The sequence below is a fragment of the Leptidea sinapis genome, chromosome Z (assembly GCF_905404315.1).
Source record: "Leptidea sinapis chromosome Z, ilLepSina1.1, whole genome shotgun sequence".
Taxonomy (NCBI): domain Eukaryota; kingdom Metazoa; phylum Arthropoda; class Insecta; order Lepidoptera; family Pieridae; genus Leptidea; species Leptidea sinapis.
Window position 1 is genome coordinate 21,348,097 of NC_066312.1, and position 16,216 is coordinate 21,364,312.

General features: G+C 34.2%; 1 protein-coding gene across 1 annotated transcript; it reads right to left on the minus strand.

Annotated features, from left to right (window-relative positions):
• Nucleotides 1-1,659: 1,659 nt before the first annotated feature.
• On the minus strand, nucleotides 1,660-15,991 carry LOC126978929 (ras-related protein Rab-21-like). Its single transcript, XM_050828056.1, has 5 exons — nucleotides 15,838-15,991; nucleotides 14,839-15,012; nucleotides 12,819-12,986; nucleotides 8,153-8,271; nucleotides 1,660-6,979 (listed from the first exon to the last, which is right to left on the minus strand). The coding sequence occupies exons 2-5, from the start codon at nucleotides 14,968-14,970 to the stop codon at nucleotides 6,769-6,771; spliced, it is 630 nt and encodes a 209-aa protein (XP_050684013.1). The 5' UTR covers nucleotides 14,971-15,012; nucleotides 15,838-15,991; the 3' UTR covers nucleotides 1,660-6,768.
• Between the last annotated feature and the right edge of the window lie 225 nt (nucleotides 15,992-16,216).

Genomic DNA, 16,216 nt, shown 5'->3' on the forward strand with positions numbered 1-16,216 from the left:
GTGCGTCAGTAAATTCTCTCATAGAAAACAAAACAAATATTGGAAATAAAAATAATTATGGGTCCCAAATCGAAATAAATCTACCTATACTATCTCTCAAGTTGGACCAAACTGCACTCCATGAAGTAATCCACATTCAAATCCGTTCATTAGTTTAGAAGTTCACTGGGAACAAACATCAGGAAACTGGATTTATTAAGATAGTTAGGTTAATTATGTTGAGTTCCTATTTGCAGTGATATATTGTAAGCTAATAACAACCTCCTCTGAATTACAACATGTTACTGCTGTGCTTCCTATTTATAGTATCTAATCATAAGAAATTAATTCATAAGTCATAGTCTATCTATGATTTGCAAACGCTTTCAAAGATTTCGTTAAATAGTTAGATACATATTATAGTAAAAGCTTAATAAAGACATTGCTTCGACAACTATTAGGGGTTAAAGTATGTAATTGCCTATTTGTACTGAAAAATTGAAATTAGTTTCTTTTTTAATTTAACATATTTATTAAATCAAAATATTATTATCTATACATTGCTGCCATATAATATTAAGATCATTTATGCCTTTGCGATAGATCTGTGGTGATCTAGATTCGACAAACTGTGTGAAAACATTTTGCACTACCTCCTGAGAAGAAAACTTTTTCAAAATTGTCCAAATCACGAAAAAAATGGTAGTCCGTTGGAGCAAGGTCTGGTGAATGCGGAAGGTGGCGAATGGTTTCTAATTGCAGTTCCTGTAGGGCTAAAACAGTTTTTACTGCTGTATGAGGTCTCGCGTTATCATGGAGCAATAATGGTGAAGATCGATTCATGGGTCGGCGCTGTTTCACTGCTAGTTTTGCTATCATTATTCGGAGTTTGGCATTATTGCTTGACCAGATCGGAGAAAGAAAGAAGTGCATAGCACCATGCTGAGACCACCAAACAGTTACCATTACCTTTTTATTGGTAAGCTTTGCTTTAGGACTCTGTTGCGGCGATTGTCTTGGGGTAGGCCATTGTATTTTTCGCTTACGGTTATCGCAAAGAATCCACTTTTCACCGCATGTCACAATTCAATTCAATATTCTTTTATTTCTGTATCGATTCAACGAGGCAACACAACACAAGTTTCAACACGCATTTCTTTCTGCAGATCAGTCAAATCATGAGGTACCCATTTAAAAAAAAAATTATTGATTTGACGCAAATGAATCAACATTGTTCGTAAGGAAACGTTAAACCATGCCGCTAATTTCTGGGTAGTTTGGCTCGGATCGGCTTCCAAAATCTCTTTCAATTCATTGTCTTCCACGTAGTTCGTTCTTCAAATTAAAGTTTCCACCACAAAAGCGTTAAAACCAATCGCACGGTGCGTTCATTAGCAGTCACCTCTTCAAACGCAACTTCTTGATATTACGAGCTGTTTTTGCCGCGTTACTTCCGCGTCGCAACTCGTACTCAAAAATCACTCGAGTTTTCGAAGTATCCATCTTTCTTGTCGGCTATTGGTACCATGTGTGAAAAAAGTTCCACACAAAAATTTCAAACCAGGAAGGTTCTATATCAATTCGAAGTACGTATCACAACAAAACGGCAATTTCTACTTTAACCGCTATTACTTTGTACAAAGATTTTCCAAAGGCTCAGGATTTAATAAAACAGTCGCATAAGTTTAACGAAAATCATTTATTAATTACATTAACAATAAAATAAAATAATATAGTTAATACTTAGGTAGCAATTATACAATAGCATAGTTTACGTGTAGGGGAGAGTGGGAGAATAGAGAACGGCGGGTAATTGGGAACAGTTAGATAAGTAATACTTCCCCCAGCACAATACCCGCATTCGTTTATCGGACGAATCCAGTTCCCTTGGTGTGTACGCAATAGTGTGAGCGAAAAACCGCAGGCGCTTTCACTGCCGAGTCGAACAATTTTTTTTTGCGTTTCTGTTATAATTTTTGACGATTGTTATAATAGCTGTAACTTTTATATTATTTATGCGGAATTGGGAATGGCGTACGGTGGGTAATTGGGAACGAACCTAATAACTCCTAGCGTTCTTAATTACCCCTAGAGCTGTTGGTTGATTTTGTATAAATGTTTCAACCACTTCTATGTGACGTAATTTTCATTTTGACGTTCTCAGCTTTTTTCCACCACTCCAAAATCAACTCGTGGAAAAAGACAAAGTGAGTGAAAATCTAAATCTACAAAAGAAAAAATTCCGAATAAAGAACCAAAAAAAAACTAAAAACAATGCAAATTAAGCCACAAGTCAAGGGTGCAGCAGCATATTTGAAGAAAGCTTTACAATGAAAACAATAAACATTTTTATTGTATATTGTGCAACGAAAACTATGAATTCATTCCGACAGAGGATTGAATCATATGCGCCATCTGTTAACTCTTGGCACATGACAAATGCACTGCTGGCGATATTAGTGAAGGTCAATAAATAAATACAATGCGTTAACCAAAACAACTGTAGTGTATAAATTAAGATTTTAACGAGTGTTTCTAATTACCCCATACTGTTCTCATTTACCCCGCGGGATGATCTCAATTACCCCATAGGATATCGGGGAAAGAGGAATAACAATGTTTTTATTTATATTTCTAACTAGATGACCCGAAAGACTTTGTTCTGTATATAATAAATGAAATAATGTTTTTATATGAATTGGTCAATAATATATCATAACATCAAAAATTACTTCGTAAAATATGTTATATGTATGTTTCACAGCAGAACTGTCAAACCGTGCGTCAATGGACACATGAAAGTAAAAACAAATTTGTTGTTTTTATTTAATTCCGAGCATTTTCATATTTATTCACCTTTTAAACCTTCTCTGGATTTCCACAAATAATTCAAGACCAAAATTAGCCAAATCGGTCCAGCCGTTCTCGAGTTTTAGCGAGACTGCAGTAATTCATTTTTATATATATAGATAACGTTAATTTTTAAATTTTTTGTCACCTACAAGTAGATAAATTAGTGAAGTTTAGGTTGCAAAAAAGTTGATTTTCTCATTGACTTATTTCTACTATTTTTGAGCGTTTGAAGTGTTCACAATTCCCCCACCATCCCCTAAACGTTTGAAATGTTTAGAAAATATGACAATGTGTTGATTCAGCAATTAGTTGAAATTATCCGCTTAACAAGTTTGTCGTTCTCTAAGAGCGCATATATAAAACATGCACATATGTACCGCGCTCCCGGAACTCGATAGTCTTATCAATGTTTACTTTAGCCACATGTACAACGATTATGTAAACACATGACAAGTCTTTCTTATAGGTGTGCTGTGCTACCTATGACGGTTAATATAAGTTATCATGGTATAATAATATACTCCGCCTGATACTCTTCCCGTGACAGCAGGTTAACGTGATTGGCCTAAGAATACGTCATTAGTGGGACATCATGCGATGACTGTTCTCATACTATTTTCGAGTGAAACAACGCTATAGATGTGAGCGACACGACAATAGCGACGAAATGGCTAGCTGTCAGTATGGCATATATATTATATCGTGTCGTAGTCTTAGGCCATGGTGGGAAGAGAATATCAGAGTATATTATTGTACTATAAACCATAGCTCTAACTTGCACAAAAGTGAAGGGAATGAACAACGGTGATGTAACCGCATGATAAATCTTTAGAGCACACATATGACGATTAATAGTTTTTTAAAACATACTCAAGACCGCTCAGAAGTAGCCACACAGATCTGCTGATATTTATGTAAAATGGCTGCATTCGTTGAGCGAATATATAAGACATCAACAAACTCGCATTTTAGTTAATATTCTTATTAACTTAGATTAAGAGTGGTCTCCGCTGCTCTCCTACTAGATACCGCACTACCTAAGGACAATAGCTTTTATATTACGGCAACTATTAGATGCTTGTGTGCGTGGCATCTTTCAAATTTTGTAACATACGCTTCGTGTTATTTTACATTGAAATTAATAAAATACAATATACCCCCGTGTCTTTTTGATTTTGTGTACTGTTATTTTTACAAAGTTTTACTAACTAGCCCGGCATTATAATTTCAATTATTAGCAAAATTTAACAGATGTACGTCAACGTCACACATTGTTCGAGACTGGCTCGAGTAAGCCCAATTGAGCGTAGTATTCGTTGACACGCACTTTGCGACTACGCCTGCGGTATCTATATGGAGCGCAGAGGAGACCAATTCTTAATCTAAGATTATGAACAACAAGCTTCATTCAACAATCCTGTGTATAACCAACACTAACACCAGTGAAATCACAACAGCATTTTGATAAGATATACGCCTTTTTATACCTTATTACAATAATTATAGTGTGTAAAATATAAAATCTCAAGTTGATAAAAACATTTTTTAATCTATTATCTATAACAACAATTTATACATTAAAATTGATCGAGGATGAAAACCACAAAATATAGCTACCTAATTTTAATGTTATCGATTATCAGCGCTTCGAAAGGGCAATATGTGCCTACAATATTCTGAACGATGTTGATATATATCTCAGCATTATTATCAGATCACAAAAATGATACTTATCAACTCACTCATTATAAAAAACATCATACAGAAGCGTTCAAAAAGATGGCTAACATAAGTGACTACACTGGCACCTTTCAAAAATACATCAGCCACAAAAACAGCTTGTAGTAGCAAAATATTGTCCATTTAGAAGCACGATAAACATTTATTTATTATCATATATTGTCAGTGCTATTGCCGTTTTGTTCGCCTCTACTGGCGGATATCCGGTGTGTTTTGATACCTGACATTCCTTAGGTATGAAAAGGCACTAAGTGTCTGGAGTTATTATATCATAAACTCCAGTGCGAAACTAATTTATCTAAGTTTCGAATATTCCGAAAGCAGAAGTGCTATCAGGCTTGGGTCAATGCGGTTGTATCTGAGAGTCAAAGTACCAGCGACCAACTTGTGTCTGAAATCGAGACTACGCTATGAATATCTCAAAATGGGCCGAGAAAAATGTGTCCAATTCAACCCTAAGAAGACACAAGTCTCCCGTTATCGTATCCAATCGATTTGATAACAGTCCTCTAACTGCCACAGCTTGTATCGCCATATATCGTCGATATATCGAGCGACGTCCAGTTCCGAGGACACTTAGAATGGAAGGTCAAACTGGTCTATAAAATGCTTGCTGTACTCAGTAAGGCGAGACAGTACTTCACAACACAAGTCGCCGGCTGCAACTATATAAGGCCCAAATTCGGTCTCACATGGAGTACTGTGTACTGTGTATGTGTCCGATCGGCTTCATTCTTAGGCGTTGCGTAGAGATGTGGGTTCTCTCTGCATCTTTTACCGCATTGATCACGGGGAGAGATCTGAGTTGTTCGGGTTGATACCAGCAGCCAAATTCCACCATCGGACATTACGTCAAAATGCTAAATTCAAGCGGCATCACGTTTACGTCTGACATTACACAACCGCGTTGCATGATATTTCTTGCCTCGCACAGCCACTTTGTGGAATCAATCACAGGCTGCTGGTTTCCCGAACCAATACTACTTAGGGACCTTCAAAAATATAGCATACTCTCACCTTAAAGGTCGTGTCATCTGATGTTGCAGATGTCCATGAGCGGTTACCTCGCCACTTCTTATCACGTGAGCCTCTTGACAGTTTGTTATCTCTTTATATATATAAAAAACAACACCATACATTTGGTAAATCCGAATTTACTCCAGCTATCACTTATCATGTGGAGGCCCCAGAAGCGTTCATTTATTGCATTAAGATAAAAATACAACGAACTCGTAAATAAATTCATTTCACTCATTTCGTTATAACAATAATTTTGATATGTAATTGAAAATGACTGTACAAACATAATGTCAACATATACATATTATCTTTGTCAGAATAACATAATATATTATACTAACTATATAATAATGACTCTCAAAGTATATTCTTCGTTAGGTTACATCAGACAGTTTTAGAGTATCATCTCAAAAACCATAACCTATTCTGAAGAAGAGCTCTTCGATTATTATCTTGGTCAAAATTATTTTATTTTACATAATGTTACCGTTCAAATACAATATTTTTGAAACTAAAATAAAGTTGGACGATCTACACTTATATCAACCGACTACAAAAAGGGGAGGAGGTTCATATATCTTCATATCTATACTGTAAACGTATAGAGATTGTAATAACATACCGAACAATTTGGCTATATAGTGCTATCTCGGCGGCTCCCAAACGTGCGAAAGGGACAGTTGCAGCCCGTATATTTTTTGGTGAAATTGGCAGTCTAGGAGAAAACTTTTACATTTTAAATATTTTGATGGCAGTGGCTTGGAACGAATATATCTAGGCTTTTACGTTTTGTTTTTGCCTGTTTATCTAAAAAAATACATTTCAATGTCCACGATTTGTTAATTTAATTTTTGTCTTATTTTAATTAAACAGTTTTAAAACTGTTATAAAATTTGGAAACAGGAAAACGTAAAATCGTATTTTTCCTACTATCTTACTCATATCATAAAAAAAACATAAAATTGGTGACAATCTAAGGATAATAAAATATTTTCGGTTTTATATGAACAAGTGGGTGGTTTACTAATTTAAATAATTAAGCGGTAATTATTTATATTGAAATTTGAAGTCGGTGTAAAGATTTAAGTTAAGTTGCAATTTTGAAAAATATTATTGATCTACATAGCAAGATTAAGATGTTTAAGAGTTTTATTTACAGGTAAAATAATTCAGGTTCTACGAACTCCTAGAACCTGAACAACACGAGGATGGTGCCGGCGCTTCGTCCTCGACCACGAGGACTCTGGATGTCCTGGTAACGTCAGCTTGGGCGTTCTGTTCGAATCTCTCCACCAATTCTCTGGTTAAATCCAGGAACAACTCCTCAACTCCTTGATTGAGCTTTGCAGATGTGTAGTAGTGTTTAGCGCCTACCATGCCTGCGTATCTGAGGGATTTAAATTATACAAATAATAAACTGATCCTTTTTGCAAATTAATTGAGATAAAGGGAAATTCGAAACCACTCCCGCCCCTTATTTCATTCAATAATATGTCGCTTTTATTAAGGACAGAACAGTGTACGGATGTGACGGCAAATGGTCACTGACCAGATAAACCACTCGAGCGTTACCGGTGCTTCAACAAGGTACACCTTAGATAAATTATATGTCTAGAGAGAGTGTGACAGCTGTGAACACGTACAAGAAGTTGCGGTAAACAGTTAGCATATATTTTCATCACGCGCACGCACACTAACACAAAGTGGAATACGTATCGCGAGTGTAAGACGTAGCTGTCATGCACACTATTGTAATAAAATTGGCCTGTTGTAATGCGTTGCCTTACAGCAAGAGCCTCTATCTAGACATATTGTCTCGTAGCAATGCTTCGACGTACACTAGGAGAGTTGTCAAACTTCAAGACATTGATAATTTCAACAGCTCCGTCAGCAATACTCGTAGCTTTAGCGTAAGTGTTTTCTTTAGACGCTGTAGACCCGGGTTCGATACACCTACCAGTGTATGGAATTTTTTGGGTTTTGTACATTTAATGGAATTTTCTAGTAAGTTCAGGATCAAATCGAACAGAAAAAAAGGGATGGAAAATGTGTAAGCAGTATAAAAATAGTTAAAAGAATTTTCTAGTACAATCTAAATTTAGAGATGGAATGGGAGAATCATTTTGAAAATAGAACAGATCCGGGGGTATATTAGCCGTACTAAGCGTGGCCTACGGCAGTTCTAGTTCTGACTCGAAAGTGTGAAGAAGAAGAAAAAAAGAAGAAGTAGTGAAGAGTGGAAGTGTTCCAAGACGAAGAAGATAGAAGAGACTTAGTGTTCGGTGCGATGCGACGCGTTGAAGGTACCGCCGCCCAGAAGAGGAACAGCGGCAGACCGGCGAAGTGCATGTTCAGAAAAAGTGAGCGCAAATAAAGACTCGTTCCTATAAGTGGAGTATTATTTCCAATCCCTGACCCACTCTCGTGTTAATATAAATTATCTAAGGTGTACACGTTTTTTGAAACTGTTGTGTTTATGTTGCATCAAAAATAGATCGACTTTAGTTATCCATATAACTAATCATCATAATATATAGCGTAACAATAAGAAAATATATACCGTTCGGCTTCTATCCTCTCCACCGACCGTTCATGTTCCAAGTCACATTTGTTTCCAGCTATAACCAGCACTATCTCCGATCCCAGCATTTTCTTTAACTCCTTCACCCAATTCTTAACCTAAGGTTAAAATTATTAAAGGCATTACGAACTATATTAAATATCATTATAATATTATAATAAGGTTGGAAAAAAAATTGTCGTATTTAATATGAAAACTCAAGATATATTTTTTTTCAAACTTTAGTTACTTTATTTACAGTTTATAAGTTTAGGTACTTTTAGTAAAAAAAAATGAAGCCCGCTGAGTATCTTGCGCCCGTTGTTCTCAGGGGCTGAGGCATACTTTTTCGAATGGATTGTGTGTTTGACTTATAATAAGTGATAATATATATTTTAAATAAAAATATTCGAATTTTAGTGTGGGCCTGTGGCCACACATTATCAACTGACATTTTGTTAAGACTAAGTTATGAACTTTTTACGATCTTGTTTTTTCTGAAATACGTCGCTAAACGTCGTCCCATTGACAGACGTGTACGGATAAGGTGAGTTACCGTTCATATGTTTATTGGGACAGAAAAGTCAACGAGTCGAAAAGATTTTAGAGCGATGATTTTTTATGATTTTAAAAGTTCTCTCTCTCGCTTGACTGTGCCGCTCGTCTTCAAAATGGTTTTCTGAATTTGTGAGAGGTCAGGTTCTTTACATGACGAATTTCGTGAAGGGCGGCCTTCAACTGCCGTCAACGAAAATAATATGGCTACTGTTAAACGGCTTATTGAAGAAAACCCGCGGATTACCTATGAGACAATTCGAGGACTATTGAGGATTGGTTCATACCATTGGCTCATGCCAAAATCAGAAAATTTTACACGAAGAATTGAAAGTTAGGATTTTTTGTTGTCGTTGCTGTTATCCCTCATGAACTCACAGTGGAGCAGAAGCGGGCTCGCGTGGAATGGTGCTCACAGATGCTAATGAAGTACGACCACAGACATTCTAATGCTGTGTATGACATTGTCGCAGGAGACGAAACGTGTATTTATTGTTTTGAACCCGAAAAAAAACAGCAATCTTGTGAATGGGTGTTCGAAAATGAGAACAGGCCAACAAAAGTGAGGCAGGCGAGAAACGTTGGTAAAAAATGACCGCTTTTTTTTCTCAGCCCGTAGGACCCGTAGGTCCCATCTGCAAAATTCCACTTGAAGATCAAAGAAAAGAATGTTAATGCCGAGTGGTATTCTACCATTTGTTTACCCAGGGTGTTTAAAAAGTTCGCGAAAGACGACCAAAAAGCCGCGTTCTCCCACATCATGACAACGCTTCTTCACACACGGCCAACAAAACTAAGTAATTTTTAGCTTCCAAAAAAGCACAACTCTTCAACCATCCTACACATAACCCCGACCTGTGATTTCTGTATTTTTCCCAAAATCAAAGATTTGATGAACGGTTTCACTTTTACCAATTCCGAAGTGGCAGTGATAGCGTTCAATCAGCACGGAGAAAACATGCCTTTAGATCTGTGGTCCTCCTCCAAAAACAGGAGTTTAAAAAAATGGTTCATCGCACGAAAAAATGTTTAAATTGTAAAGAAGAGTATATTGAAAGGAAATAAGCATAATATTTTGGTTATAACAAGTTTTTTTTTAAGTTACGCAAAACTTTTAGTGTGATCGGCGTATTACATACAATACTAACACCTGTTTCTCAAAAAAATAGGCAAGACTACTTTTTACAGCAATGTCCCGCGGTATCACTCGCTTAGATAGCGATCTCGTGGTAGTGGAAAGTCTAACTATAGATTTATTTTTGTTAACATAAAAGTTTTATTTCACTTATTATTTTATTATTGCATTATATTCTTTAAATTAGTTACTTATATATTTTAAATGAAATGGCCGATTTTAATAATTTAAAGAGTATTTTACGTCATTCATTACATCATTATTTAATGGTATAAGGATTTAATGCAGAGGTATGATTAGTATGGTTTGATTAATGTCGGTACTTATATGAACTTTTAAAATATAAAAAAGTAGTTATAGTGGCATAGCTACAGTAGTTGGAATTTATATTTTACATCAACGGTAAATCATCCCTCAGTCTTCTAGTGGGTTTCATATATTTCATACAAATACTTACGCCTGTTTCCCAAAAAAATTAAACAAACGGAAGAAATTGAGAATCACTCAATAAGTGAGCTGAAGCTGCAAATATTTCATGATTTCAAAGAATGGAAATGAGTACTTTTCCATTTCATGTGGTGATTTTTTTTAATGACAATAAGGGACGAGATGAGCAGCACGTTCAGCTGATGATAATCGATACGCCCTGCCCATTACAATGTAGTGCCTTTCAGGATTCTTGAAAGACCCAAAAATTCTGAGCGGCACTACAATGGCGTTCGTCGCCTTGAGACGTACGATGTTAAGTCTCATTTGCCTATTAATTTCACTAGCTACGACGCCCTTCAGACCCAAACACAGTAATGTTTACACACGGCAATAATAGGCGCAGTTGTGGTACCTATAATCTAACCGGCATCCTGTGCAAAGGAGCCTCCCACTGCTAATGTACTTCAGAATATGAAAATATATACCTACTATTGTATTGTTACTAATTATGGACACAACTGATAAATAATTAATTTATGGTTTTGTGAATTTGTACTTCAGCAGTATCACCGTATCAAATCTATTTGCGTTACCTTAAATATTCATCTAACAAATTGAAGCCCAAGTAACAACATGCCTGCAAACAAAATAATATCAGATCACAGTCAACAACTCAATACTCAATTGAACATTTCCTGTTAATCTGAATGCATGCAATGTGTTCACTGTTACCTATACGTTAGGCCGAGAAGTAATCATTTATCAACAAAGTATAGGACCATATATTTCATTTGAACCAATTTAGAATATTTTAATATAGCTTCTGCCCCCGAGTTCGTCTACAATCGTCAAGATCTTAAAATTTCGTGATTTAATGTAACACGCAAGCTTCTATACCCACGCGAGAAAGCGTAACAAAGGAACATACTCACATTCACATCTTCTTAATATATATAAATTACATGACACGTTGTTTGTCCGCGATGGACTCCTAAACTAATTAACGTATTTTAATGGGGACTAGATGACCTAGCAAACGTTGTATTGCCGTATAAAGTAATAAGAAAAAAAATCAATAATTAAAATTTTTGGGGTACTAAAATTGATGACGAACGATTCTCAGACCTACGAAATATTAAATCGTACATAAAATGTATCGTGCTACAATAATTATTATATTCCATTGCCATCTTGAAACCCTATTTCTGTGGATGAAACAGAATAATATAAAAATAGGTGTTGATTGTAGACGGATGGAAATTTGAAGTTGTATGTATTTTTTAATGCTGATTCATTTTTCAATTTGCGCCCAACACGCCATATCACAAAAATTTAATTGAATGGTTGCGTTCAGAAATTTAACTTGTGACAAAACTTAACATTTATAAACAACTGTAGTTAATCTAACTAAAGTTAATTAAAATTAAGTTATATTATTCTTTCACTTTGATTTCTGAACAACGGGGGACATATGAAAGGAAAAACAAAATTGTTGTTTTTATTTAATTCCGAGCATTTTCATATTTATTCACCTTTTAAACCTTCCCTGGACTTCCACAAATAATTCAAGACCAAAATTAGCCAAATCGGTTCAGTCGTTCTCGAGTTTTAGCGAGACTAACGAACAGCAATTCATTTTTATATATATAGATTACTAAATGGAGTGCAGTTTCGTGCAACTTGAGAGATAGGATAGTTTTTATTTCGATTTGGGACCCATAATTATTTTTATTTTCAATATTTGTTTTGTATGCACATATTTTCTATGAGAGAATTTAGTGACGCACGGTTTGACAGTTTCCGCTATGAAACAATTTCATTATAACAACAGGGAGCATTTTAAATGAAATAATTCTTGATGCTTTGAAATATTATTGGCAAATTCCTTTAAAACAGTATTTTTTTATTATCTACAGAACATCAGCTTGTTCGTAATATAAGTTAGAACGAGGAATGGAGGAGACAGCAAAATTTTTTCTCAATGCCGCATTGCCTGTTCTCATGTTGGACAAATTAATTATATATTCACGCTTGGTGGTACTGTATTGATAAACATAAAACTGAAGCTCAAAAAATATTAACTTCATTAAACTCAAATAATAATTATTATTTTAGCAGGGTGAGACTAACTAGAGTTCTGTATAAATACAAACAGTTCTCCTTTTTTCAGTTTTTTCAATTCCTGATGTAGAAATAAGATGTATTTAAGTATTTATGACTATCACTTTAAAGAAAATCCTCTCTCTCAAATTGGATTGGATGAATTGGACCCAATATTATTAGTTGTGAAAAATTTTATCATAAAAACTAGGAGTATGTATATTTTGCCTTATAAAAGGTCCTTAACCCACTGTCAAATAATATTTTCTATTATGCTTATTTCTCTCCATTTAACAAGACAAGGTATTCTTACAGGACGGGTTAAGATAAATCATTTTTGATTACATTATTTAAAATATGGAAGTCAATAAAGGCCATCATCAAAAGTCATGAATCAACTCTAATATCTCTTTTAAGTTTGATACAGTTACAAAAAAAGTAATTTACCTTTATAAAAGAGTCTTCATCTGTTATGTCATAGACAAGAATAGCACCATTGGAGTTTCTATAATATATCGGACCCAAAGCGTGAAACTTCTCCTGACCGGCTGTGTCCCATATTGAAAGATTTATCCTTTTTCCGTTTATATTCAACTTTTTGTTTAAAAATGTGGCCTGAAACATATAATTGAAAAATTTGGAAACCATAACTATTTAGGCTTTATGACACATAATATTCTATAATAATAAACTCAATGTAAAAGTTTTGATTGTGAATGTGAATCAATACCATTGTGTATGATTGGCTTGTTTTCTATAATAATAATATTCCTTTATTTCAGGCTACATGGCCCATAAAATAAATACCTTATAGTCTAACATACATATGATATACATACACACTACACTACTACTACTATGCACCTAACATGTTGACTATCAGAATTAAATCAAAATCTATTCATACCAGATGAAATATAGTCAAGTATCATTAAAATATAATATATTATATCAAATTGAAATAGTCAAACACAGTATATTTTCCACACATGGGACTCGAGCGAATTTTTATATAGATATTATAATAAGATTATCACATGTAAGAACTTTGCACAACAAGTGGGTAGGGATTATGACATCACACATCAATACTCTAATTGGATATATAAAATGTTATTCTATATATATGTAAATAATAATTACTAACACCACATTGTCAACATGGATCGTATAAATCAGCGAAAGTACATCTAACATGACAATATATATATAGCCTATATTAACATGTAACAGGTTGGGACAACTCCCAAACTCTTGTTGAATTTCATGTACAATTTTATCATTTAAATTAATTTAGTAGTTTTTGCATTTAGCCTGGAGATATTGTATAAAGATAATCAGAGAAAAATTCAATATAACTAGTACTTTTTGAGACAGTATATATTGCACACACATCATGTATTATTTTAAGAATATTCAATGTACAGTGTCTCGACTTTATTACAACTTTATTATATGTATAGATGACTGAATATCATATTTCAACTACTCATATATCCCGGTAGTGAGTGATCCTGACTACTAGTAGGCTATGTGCAAATGGTTTTATCCATTCCAGCCGAAAAATGTCCAATGCTGGACAAAGACCCCCCAAAGGTCGCCATGACAATTGATCTTGACCTGTCCTCATCAAACCTACTCCAGCGATCTTGACCAGATCGTAGATCCATCTTATTGGGGGGCCTATCAACACTATGTCTACCGGTATGTGGTCACCACTCCTGGACCTTCCGCGTGTGGTATCACACTGGACTAGCACCACCCCATCTCCTGTGGGTATCATAAGAGGCAACTAAGGGACACATAGAATGGAAGATGGGCAGCAGCATCCTTCCGAGAGAACACCATCATCAACTGTGATCACCAGTCCACCTGCCAAGCTTGGTGATTATGGCAAAACCCCCCAATAAAAACCAAAAATCTGTGATTTATGATAATTTTTGTTTCCCAGTCATGGAGAAATGAGGATAATATGTATGTGTAAGTATGGCACCCATAATAGTTGGTGCTTGATAAATGTTTGTGGCTAGGTTATTTGCATGAAAGTGTTTCAATTATTATAACTACTTATAAGAGTAACACAATCATCTGATAAATTATAAGTACTTAAGTTGCATCAGATGCTGGTAATGTTATCACTTGATAAAGGATCAAACAAATTCACTTCAAATCTTCAGCTGTCAAACCCCTGGACAACTTTTTTTAGGTGTTTGTGCCTAAATAATGTAAGAAAATAGTTTTTAGGGCGAAAAAATATATTTATTAGCTAACTAAAAATAAATGCTACATTCAAAATAAACATATCTCTTTTATTTTCGATATTAATTATTTATAAGAAGCACTAACACAACAATAAACAATTTTCTGTAATTTATAAAAAATTTAATCAAGGTAAAATAAAAATTAAATTAAAACAGGAGAAACTGGATCAAATATAAATATGTATGTATAATAGCTATATTTTTACCTGTAATGTTGTTAAATGCTTATCATTAAATTTATCTTCAATATAGCGTAGTAAAATTGAAGTCTTTCCAACACACCCTTCTCCAAGTAGAACAACTTTGAAGTTATGTGTACTGCTTAATGATGTTGCCATATTAATACTTGAACAAGATTTAGCTTTTCAAGAATAATTCCTCTAGAACAGAAGTACAAAATAAGTACAACCTCATGACAAGTAATGATCACAACCCTCATTCCTTGCAACTTCCATATTGACATGGGAATACTACCTAACTTGTTTCTACATTCTGGCTGTGCCAAAATTTGTAGTAATATACTTATTATATTTTGTTTCATAGGTATGTAATATTATCATTATAGTAGGGGGGTATGTAATATAAACATTCATAATTACAAATTTAAACTAAATATTCCGTATAAAAATAGTTAGTGAAATCAGTAAGACCATTCCATATATTTTATGGTATTTTATGGTGAATGTTTGATTGCTATATTGCTTTGATAGAACAAGTTTTAGTTGCATGTAGTTATTATTGTGTTGATGGTGCATAGAATTATGAATAGATAACAATTTGTTTCAGCTGTTACTTTGCAGAACTAAATTGTAGGATATCTATTTTTATGTCATAATTATTATGCAAAAGTTAAAAACACATCAATCACAGATGTTGTTAATTTGTTTGTAGACCTCTTATTGTTTTAAAACATACTATGCTAAAAGTTTATACATTTACATGATATAAATAAACAAAAACTGACATCATATTTATATACTTAACAAGGTAACTAAAATTTAAATATTATCTACTACATTTTGAATTTGTTGCCAAGTTAAACATAAAAATTACGACATTCAATACTTACGGCTATTGACTTAGGATATAAATATAAGTCTATATTTATAAAAAAAAATGTATGACTTTTGTAACAGGAAGGAATTCAAATATATATTTTATTACTGTTTTAAATTTTCCAGTAACTACAGTTAAATTCTACTTACCCTAATAATTTATGTTGCCCCAATGTCTAGTAACTAGTTCAGACTTTCTATTGTGACTTGTGATAAATTCGATTTATGTATGATAAAATATTTCAAATCCAGGGTCTTCTTTAGCACAATCGTCGACAATCACAATGATAGTTGATACGCGCTGGTAGATATGAAACACTGAGTATATATAGGAAGCCGCCTTATGCAAACTACAAATAATTTTGTCTACGGTGTTTGGTCAAGGAATATGTAATGGTCAATTAGTATGGTACTGACTACTGACCCTGAGCTAAATTTCTTTAGGCTTGCGTTAAAGAGGATGTAAATACTAGGTACGTAAAACAGGCGGGACTGCTAGTAAAAATATAGTTTCGTATGAAACGTGCAG

What these genes read in the sequence shown, in the direction of transcription:
- LOC126978929 (XM_050828056.1), bottom strand. Translation starts at nt 14,970, where the DNA reads ATGGCAACATCATTAAGCAGTACACATAACTTCAAAGTTGTTCTACTT. An exon ending in AGCATTTAACAACATTACAG is followed by an intron (nt 12,987 to 14,838) that starts GTAAAAATATAG and finishes TATATGTTTCAG; the next exon opens with GCCACATTTTTAAACAAAAA. An exon ending in GAGAGGATAGAAGCCGAACG is followed by an intron (nt 6,980 to 8,152) that starts GTATATATTTTC and finishes TAAATCCCTCAG; the next exon opens with ATACGCAGGCATGGTAGGCG.